General features: G+C 44.4%; 1 protein-coding gene across 1 annotated transcript in view; it reads right to left on the bottom strand.

The window, feature by feature from the left end:
• Nucleotides 1-2,131: 2,131 nt before the first annotated feature.
• LOC149463576 (cholesterol 7-desaturase nvd-like) overlaps nucleotides 2,132-8,966 on the bottom strand; it is a 45,635-nt gene continuing 38,800 nt past the window's right edge. The window contains exons 5-7 of the mRNA XM_089675147.1: nucleotides 6,163-6,282; nucleotides 5,529-5,705; nucleotides 2,132-3,736 (exon numbers count right to left, since the gene is read on the bottom strand). Of these exons, the coding sequence (XP_089531273.1) occupies nucleotides 3,575-3,736; nucleotides 5,529-5,705; nucleotides 6,163-6,282 (459 nt within the window). The 3' untranslated portion in view covers nucleotides 2,132-3,574. The remainder of the gene's footprint in view (nucleotides 3,737-5,528; nucleotides 5,706-6,162; nucleotides 6,283-8,966) is intronic.

The following is an 8,966-nucleotide window of genomic DNA, read 5'->3' as shown; positions in this document are numbered from 1 at the left end:
TCCTGTCTATTTGTACAATGAAAGTCTGATCACATTGAATTCTACACAAATGTGAGATTTTATCATTCCATCAGTTTTTGTACCTTGGATGTTATTTGGGTTGATAACATTTGATCAAGTGTTTCTACAGTGGGGCAGACTACATTATGACCTCATTTTACAGAAAGGAAACCCCTGCTCAGGAAATCAATTCACATGTCTCAACACACCCTGGCATGTAATTACTGGCTAAATATTAACAGGGAATGACCAGAAACTGGCTCAGGTGAACTTTGCAACACTTGATAATCTCTGTACAAGTACAGTTCCCAACAAACCTCAGCAAATTAGCCCTATCTATACTCAATTTATGCAAACTGGAATTTACAAATCATTGACATAAGAAATGAAAAACACCTAAAACAAAATGAGATGGTAGTGGGGTAGACATTGCCAGACCTGAACCACCATACACAAAAGCAGCAGCATCACTGCCTCCATAGTCCTCAATATGGCTGCCTATGCATTTGTTTATATGGTGCTTGTCTGGGAAAACCCTTCACTGCACACAGGCAGATCACAGATGGTGACCAGGAAGGGTCTGTATGCACCCAGGACTATGTGCTGAGAAAGTTACCAAATTTAAACAAGCCTTTGCTTTGTCCAATCAAAGTCAACAGGTTTGCTTTAAAGCTTCCACCTCAACAGTATTTTCTCACCTCTTTAGGCCCTGCTGCTACCTTTCCTGCCAAAAGTGACCATCATTGAAAGACAGAGCCTTGAATTGTGGGATGAACAGGTCATGCCAAGTTCCATCTTTTAGGGCCAATTCACTCATTGTACAGCGGCAGATGTTTTACTGCATTGTAAACCACCTGTCACCAAAAGGACACACAAAGCAATTGTTTCCTGTGTGTCCCACCGCCTGCCACCGAAAGGACACACAAAGCAATAGTTCCCTGTGTGTCCCACCGCCTGCCACCGAAAGGACACACAAAGCAATTGTTTCCTGTGTGTCCCACCGCCTGCCACCGAAAGGACACACAAAGCAATTGTTTCCTGTGTGTCCCACCGCCTGCCACCGAAAGGACACACAAAGCAATTGTTTCCTGTGTGTCCCACCGCCTGCCACCGAAAGGACACACAAAGCAATTGTTTCCTGTGTGTCCCACTCCCTGTCACCAAAAGGATACACAAAGCAATTGTTTCCTGTGTGTCCCACTCACACTCCAAAACAGCCCAGATGCCTGCATTTTATCGCAGTGCACTGTGCTGCTGTATAGCTCCAATGAAGTGTACATTTTGTACACTTCAAATAAAGTTTTTCAAAAAAAAAAAGCTGAATCGCACAACACACTGCCAGGAACAGATAGCTAAAGTGCTCCAGCAGCTGTCCTGGTCTAGTGTGAACCCAAACTTAGAAACATTTCTATGGGCACTTGAATATGAAAAATGTATAGCATGCTTCCATTCCAAATGCCCTTTACACACCTGAACAGAATGTGTGCCAGATGCAGCCTGGGTGGGTTTTTATTTGTTACCTTATGTTTAACTGCAATACCAAATAAGCAAGGACTCCCCCCTTTTTCCATTTTTTTAGGCCACAACATAACACAAAACTGGCATTAAGGCAAAACTACTATGCTTAAAATGGTATACATCAATATTAATTCAGCCCCACCGTAAAAGCACATCATAAAGTGCCTATCAATCTGTGAAAAGGAGGTTTTAGCTTTTGGACTAACAGATTTATATCAAATGTGTTTCCCCATTAGAGCTTGGTCACCCTAGTGCAGAAAATGAGAGCAGTATATATCTGCATATGCCATGACAAACTGCCACAAGAAGAATGAAACTTGTGTGCATGCAAAGTTTTCTACATTTTCATTATACCATAATTTCCTATTGCAATGTGACCAACCCCTGAATGGTTATTAAATCCCAAGTAGTCAACCCATCAATTAATAAAATATCAAAATCATCTTCATAGTCAAAGATGACCACTATGTCATTTGACAACTATTCCTCTTGCCAACGCTGGTCTTCATATTTGGGGTAGCCAAAACCACAAAATCCACTTTTCCTCTAACAACTTCAGGATCAAAGTACTCATCTAGATAACCAGAAACAATAAAGACAGGATACGAGAGGATGGAAATTAAGCACTTCTAATGGAAGACAAATTAAACAGTGTGCACCCAATTTTACAATATCAAAAAAGGCACAAGCTCAAAGTTGTAGCACTACTATTAACAAGTCTTAAAGTGCAGAGTAGTGATCAAGAGTTATTCTGCTCCTTTTAGTCAAGGCCATCAGCCATAAAAATGGTACCATAAGTGCAGTGCAATAAAACATTTGTTACCAAAAAAGAATTGTCTAGAAAGCACCATCTTTCTTTAGTTGAAGCCATACTATAACAAGCCAGTTAAGCTTTAAAGCCCAACTCCATGCAAAAAACAAAAATTCCAGTGCAGTGGAACTGTGCCCACACTGCATAGGTTAACTGCTTGTTTTTTTTAGGGGAGAGAAGAGCAGAGATATACTTACCTGATCCTTCCAGCCCAAGACTTGTCTGGCACCCCACACTCCAGCAGTCTTAAATAGTGGACTGTTCCTGACATCATGCCCAGAGCAGGCTCCATAGACCGGAAATAGTCTACTGCCGTACTGTGAAGCATCCTTTTCTGGAGATCGAAGGATCAGGTGATTATGAGCTTTCTGCTCACCCCTAGACAAAGCAAGCAGTTGACCTGTGCAGTTGTGGGCACAACCGCAGTGAATTGGGAGAAAAAATAATTTTGCCTTAAGATGGGCTTTTAAGTACGCTTTTAGAATTTATACTCAAAAGGCCTGTAGGATGGAAAAAGGGCGATCTAAACTGGCTGGCCCTTGCCAACAGCTCTAAAGGGGGTGAAAGGCATGTTTGGTAGAGTGGAAGGTTGTCAGAAATTGAATAGAAATAGCCATCCCTTTAATCCTGGTGTTTCTGTATTTTTAGTGATGATACCTCCCCAACCAGCTGTATATTGCTCTTCCTTCCAGCTAAACATTTCTTGAAAAAAAAAAAAAAGGTCTAGTTTCACCACAACCATTTCCATGCTGCCACTGAGGTAACAGCTTGCTCCTTTGTGACCAGTCTCAAAACTAGACAAGTTCTGACAAATGAAGTACAGAAAGTGGTCAGAGGAAGGACTTGTGTCTTTGAAGGGATGATCCTCTGAAGCAGGACTCGCGTAACCTTTCTGGAGAAGCAGCCTAAAGTTTCACTTCAGATTTCTAATCTTTTGGATTCTTTTCTTCAAGTATGAAAAAACGAATACCGATAAGTGAATAAAAATGCACCCTTTTGATGCCATTCATATTCAAATGCAGATTCTGGAAACACCGCATCAACCCTAGGCACATAGGGTGGAACCTCCATCTATGACCAGGTTTAAGCATTCCAAAGGAAAAAAAGTCGAAGCCTTGTGTAAAAAAATAAATATTTCACATTTCATTTACAGTTCTTGATTACAAGTATTGTATGATAATGTCTTTGGTATAAAAAAAGGTTTTGCATATAGGCACTCTTAACGGAAGCCTAGTAAAGTTCTTTTCACCAATCCAGCCCATCCTCCTGGAAGGTAAGCCTAGGGCTGTTGTCACTGTAGAACTGGGAGTACCACCGACGGTGTTTGGCAATGGCAGAGTCCTCTTTAACAAGTAGTGGCTTGCTGATGTATTTTTTGTTGTTCCAGACCATCACATCCCGTTCAAACTGCAGTAAAGATTTTAGAGCATTAGAAAATGTGTGGCGATATTTTTCACAGACCTAATTTTGTTTTCGCCCATTTATTATTATTATACAGTATTTATATAGCACCAAAGGGTTTGCTCAGCGCTGTACAAAGGCAAGGGGACAAGAAATGAGACAAGACAGAGTGCGATACACGAGGGGTTCGAGGGCCCTGCTCTTTCGAGCTTACAATCTAGGAGGGAGGGGAAAGTGGTACAGGAGGAAGTGGCTCTGGGGGATGAGGTGGTGGGAGGAGTGGAAGTCAGATGTTAGGTGAGGGAGGGGTAGGCCTCCCTGAAGAGGTGGGTCTTCAGGGTGCGCCTGAAGGTGGTGAGGGTGGGTGACAGTCTGATGGATTGGGGTAGGGAATTCCAGAGGATGGGGGAGGTCCTGGAGAAGTCTTGTAGTCAGGCGTGGGAGGAGGAGATCAGGGAGCTAGAGAGTAGGAGGTCCTGAGAGGAGCGAAGGGCACTGGTAGGGTAGTATTTGGGTATCAGGTCAGTTAAGTAGGTTGGGGCAGCATTGTGGATGGCTTTGTAGGTCAGGGTTAGTAGTTTGAATTTGATGCGTTGGGCAATCGGGAGCCAGTGAAGTGATTGGCAGAGGGGGGTTGCGGATGTGGAGCGGTTAGTGAGGTGGATGAGTCTCGCCGCAGAGTTCATGATCGACTGGAGTGGGGTTAGCGTTCGTTTGGGTAGGCCGGTGAGGAGGGAGTTGCAGTAGTCCAGGCGTGAGATGACGAGGGAGTGTACGAGTAGTTTGGTAGTGTGTGGGGTGAGGAATGTACGTATCCTGGAGATGTTGCGGAGGTGGAGCCTGCATGATCTTGACAGCATTTGGACGTGGGGTAGGAAGGAGAGGTGGGAGTCCAGGGTGACTCCCAGGACCTTGGCAAGTGGGGTGGGAGTGATGGTGGCGTGGTTAGTGGAGAGGATGGGGGGGCAGGGGAAGACCATTCTTGTTTGTGCTGCAGCACTGACACTAAATTCAAATGCTTTGTGTGCCCCTTTAGTTGCACCCAGCAGTTTGCTGGAGTTAGGCTTTAATATGTTAGTTAGTCACATGTGTAACGTTCATCTAAGGCTTCATAAATGTGCCCCGGGTGACTAACGCATGTACCCACATGGGAATACACAGGTATCCTGTGCATTCCTGTGGGCAGTCCTATTGCCATCAATTGGGATGCAGCGGCTGCAGACATTGCTCCCAATGTTACCTCCACATCAATGTACAGCCTCAAATGCACCTGCACAGATGTCAGATTGGAAGCAGCGGCTGTGTCCGTGCAATTGACAGCAATGTTGATGCACAGAACACCTTTAAACACAGTCACACAGGGCGCAGATTCATACATTTGTGATCAAGGCCTTAGACTGTAATTTTAGTGTAATGTTGATCTAATTCCTGGCCAACACTTTTTAAGCAGTTACAGGCGGTTTCTTCCTTTTTGGGATAAAGGTTTTAACCTAATGGTTTGTCACACCCTCCCAACTTCCAATTTTGCTGGACAGCTTGGTCTGTTAAAGTTGAAATACGTGCTGGCAGGATCAACAGGTAATAAAAGCAATGGTACAGGAGATTGCATCCTGTGCGTCATTTTTGCCCATAGTTCCCATTTAAGCACTACTATGTGTTGGAAAGACATTGGTTCATTCTGTCTCTGCAAATTCTTATCCCTAGTTCTTGACTTGTTATAATTATATGCCTCTGCCATATACTTCTCCTGGCCATGGTAGTATCCCCCTTCCCTGCCTGGCTGGAACCCATTACCCACCTGTGTACACTCTGCCAACAAAATAAACCTAGGGACGATGGTGGGGTAATTCTTCTGGTAGTAGATGCTGTGTGATACTTTCTGCATGAGAGGCTCCACAGGGGTCACGCAATGCAGAATTATGCCTTGGCCCAGGAAGGAATGTTGAAAGCTCAAAAACACTATTCCAGGTCCGACCTGAAGAGAGAAGACATTATAGGGTCTGATGAGCAGGGAGTACCAAATTCCACAAGATGCAATGTAAATGGAAAACATTTAAACCAGTAACCACCGACCAATCTGAACAGCTTTTGAAAAAAAATTGGACTGCTAACAATTGCAAGCAACTGATCTGAAGATGCTTTTCATTTCAAAAATAAAATCCGAGAGATTTAGCTTTAACAACTTCAGTTATTTTGATTGCAGGAAATCTCCAGGATGGTTTTTATTTTAAAAAAAAAAGTCAAGCCATGGGATGCATGAAATATGAATTATGGACTGCTGTCAGTTTTTCAGCACGTTACTCAAATGTATTGCTCCCAATGCCAGCTAGATGATCATCCTCTAGGAGTTTCTAACGAGTGAATCCTTACACATAATATAATGAAGGAAGTTTCTATACATTCTTAGACAGCAGAAGACCAGGACTATTTACCTGACGAGCAACAACATCCACATCGAGCAGTGAGAAGTGTTTCCCAAAAACTAGTGAGGCATGTTTGAGCGTCATTCTAGAACAATGCTTGTTAGGGGCTGGTTCTGCCTCCCACTGAACCTGAAGGTAAAGGAAAAGTCAATTGACACACGGTTCCCACAGTAGATTACATTTCATTTGTAAGATTAAAAAGCACCAAAGGAGTCACACATTTAGACCAAGTCCTCAATCGATCCAGCACTGTGCCTGGCTGCACCTCCTCTCCCTCTCCACAGGAACTGAGGCACGAAGCATGGAGTGTAGTCTGCCCCAAACACCTGATATTTTTCACAACTCTCTGTCCTATCCTCTACAATGGATCAGCTGTTCGGATGAGCACCCCCAGTAGTACAAGAGTGAGTACTGTCCTTCGGAGCCCCACACATGCAGTGCTCTCTTGCCTCCACAGACCACCCCAGCAGCTGAAACACTCCCATTGCAGCCACTGAGCTAATTTGCGCAGTGGAGAGCAGATTGTACATGTGCAGGGCTCAGGAGGATGGCACTCTTCTGCACTGCTAGGGGGTGCTCGTCCTAACAGCTGGTCTGTCAAAGGAGGATGAGGTTGTGAAATATAAGAAGTGCTTGGGGCAGGCTACACTTTATGCTCCTCCCATACCTGTAGGCCAGCGGTAGGCAACCTTAAAGAGGTGGAAATCTACCTAAACAAGGCAGATGTCAAAGATCACCGGGCCCAGTGTCTCCTCTTCACACCTGATTTAAACCACTAATTGCCGTACTACCGTATGACAATCGCATGCATTGCACAGCAATCGTGGATTTAAGTCAGGTGGTGAGGAGGCAACATATCGCTTCCTCACCACCTGTCTAACACAGATTGCTTTTCAAAGGAGCAGCAATACCTGCTGCATTGGTGAATGAGCCCTTAGTTGCATTCAGCAGTGGCGCCATTAGGGCTCGTTCTTACAAAGTTGGGGGGGGGGGTTAAAACTCTGCAGTTGAGTCTTGGTTTTACTGCCCCCAAACCCTACCCCCTTTAACTGCTGAGAAAGCAGTCAAAGGTGTACACATTTCACAGCAGGAATTAAACCCCCTGTTGCTTTTGGAGGGTGCTATCCACTGGCAATCGTGACCTATGCAAGTAAATGGGGCCACTCTGCAAGCTCCCCATAACTATGCTTCTGCGGGGTCCAAGGTGTTATAGCAGGTGGTGAGAAAGCAACACAACCCTGCCTGTTTTAACTCCTTGCTTACTGTACAAGGTTGCAGGGTACTTGCAGATCGGCCTCATTCACTTGAACAGGTCATGCTTGGCAGGTGCTATCCACCAACCTCGACAGGGTGGACAACTGCGACATGTGTACACCCTTGGTTACTGCAGCTAAAGGGGGTGCGATTGGGAAGGTGGTGGTAAAAACACTATGGGGTTTTACTACTCCCCAAACTGCAAATGTAAACTTACAGTTCTGAGCCCCCTATACGGCTGCTTTCAGACTGATGTGCTGCGGTTTACCTGCACCGCCTGTGCAGTGCAGGGTGACAGACAGCTGGGTTAGCTGCACTTTTCCATAGACTTCTATTATATCCTGCAGGCGTGGTACACTTTCTGAAAGTGTGCCAAACCCACAGGATCTAATAGAAGTATGTCCAAGCGCAGCAAACCTGAAGGAAAGCTGGAGGTACACTGCACCCACAATGTGTGCGAACCGCAGTGCATCAGTGTGAAAGCAGCCCCATACCATTATGCCCAGTGTATTGCTTCACACTGACCTGAAGGTCTTTCCTGCTTCTGGCACCACTCTGGAGACTGCTAGCTAAGATAAAAGGTGGAGTGCAGTTAACTCTCCACATAGGACAGGAGCCAGCACTACAGAGGAGGCATCGGCTTATGTAGCTCTAGCTCCCTACTACAGCTCCAACTTTTCAAGTAGTCCACCAGCATTGCACTTGGATGGGGAGGTAGCGATCTACTAGTCACCTGGCTGTGATCTACAGGTTGCTGACCCCCGGTGTAGGGAATTTGAGCACAAGCTGATTTTTATAATTTGATTAGTTTACAATCATAAAATGGCATTCATGGACTGCAGAGGTTTTTTTTTTTTTTTTATTAAAAAAAAAAAAAAAAAAAAAAAAAAAAGGTAAACTAATCCTTTAACTCTTAGTAACATCAAACCAGCAACTATGTAGCCCATAAAATCCAAATATTTATTGGCTACATACTAAAAGACACTGGTAACAGCTTGTTACCAGTGTTTATGTATCCAATAAAGATTTGGATATTACAAACCACACAGTTGCTGGCTTGATGTTACTATGGATCTGATCTTTTGAGTGCGGGAGCACTATAGCCAGTCCCAGGGGCGGACTGACCATTCGAAAACTCGGGCACTGCATGAGGGCCCAGGGCCAGTAGGGTGCCCCATGAAATGCCCCGGTACCTTTTTATAGGCTTATTTGGGTGTGCTTTGAGTGTGGGCAAGGACACAGGGGCCCCATGATCCCCTATTGCCCAGAGGCCCCATGAGTTAGTCCGCCCCTGGCCAGACCAACAATCTTCAGCCATTTATTTCAGGTACTTATATAGCGCCGTCAAATTTATGCAGCGCTTTACATACAGTTGTGTTCAAAATAATAGCAGTGTGTTGAAAAAAGTGAATAAAGCTCAAAATCCTTCTAATAGCTTTTATTTCCATACACACAAATGCATTGGGAACACTACACATTCTATTCCAAATCAAAACAAGAAAAATATCAAATTTGTGTTGTTCCTCTAAAAAAAATTGAAGAAAAGTGATTCGACTGTT

This window comes from Staurois parvus, unplaced genomic scaffold (genome assembly GCF_062004578.1).
Source record: "Staurois parvus isolate SC_StPar_1 unplaced genomic scaffold, SC_StPar_1.0 ptg000154l, whole genome shotgun sequence".
NCBI classification, from domain to species: Eukaryota; Metazoa; Chordata; class Amphibia; order Anura; family Ranidae; genus Staurois; species Staurois parvus.
Note: the sequence above shows the minus strand (reverse complement) of the source record. Positions and strands in the feature narration are given on the sequence as shown.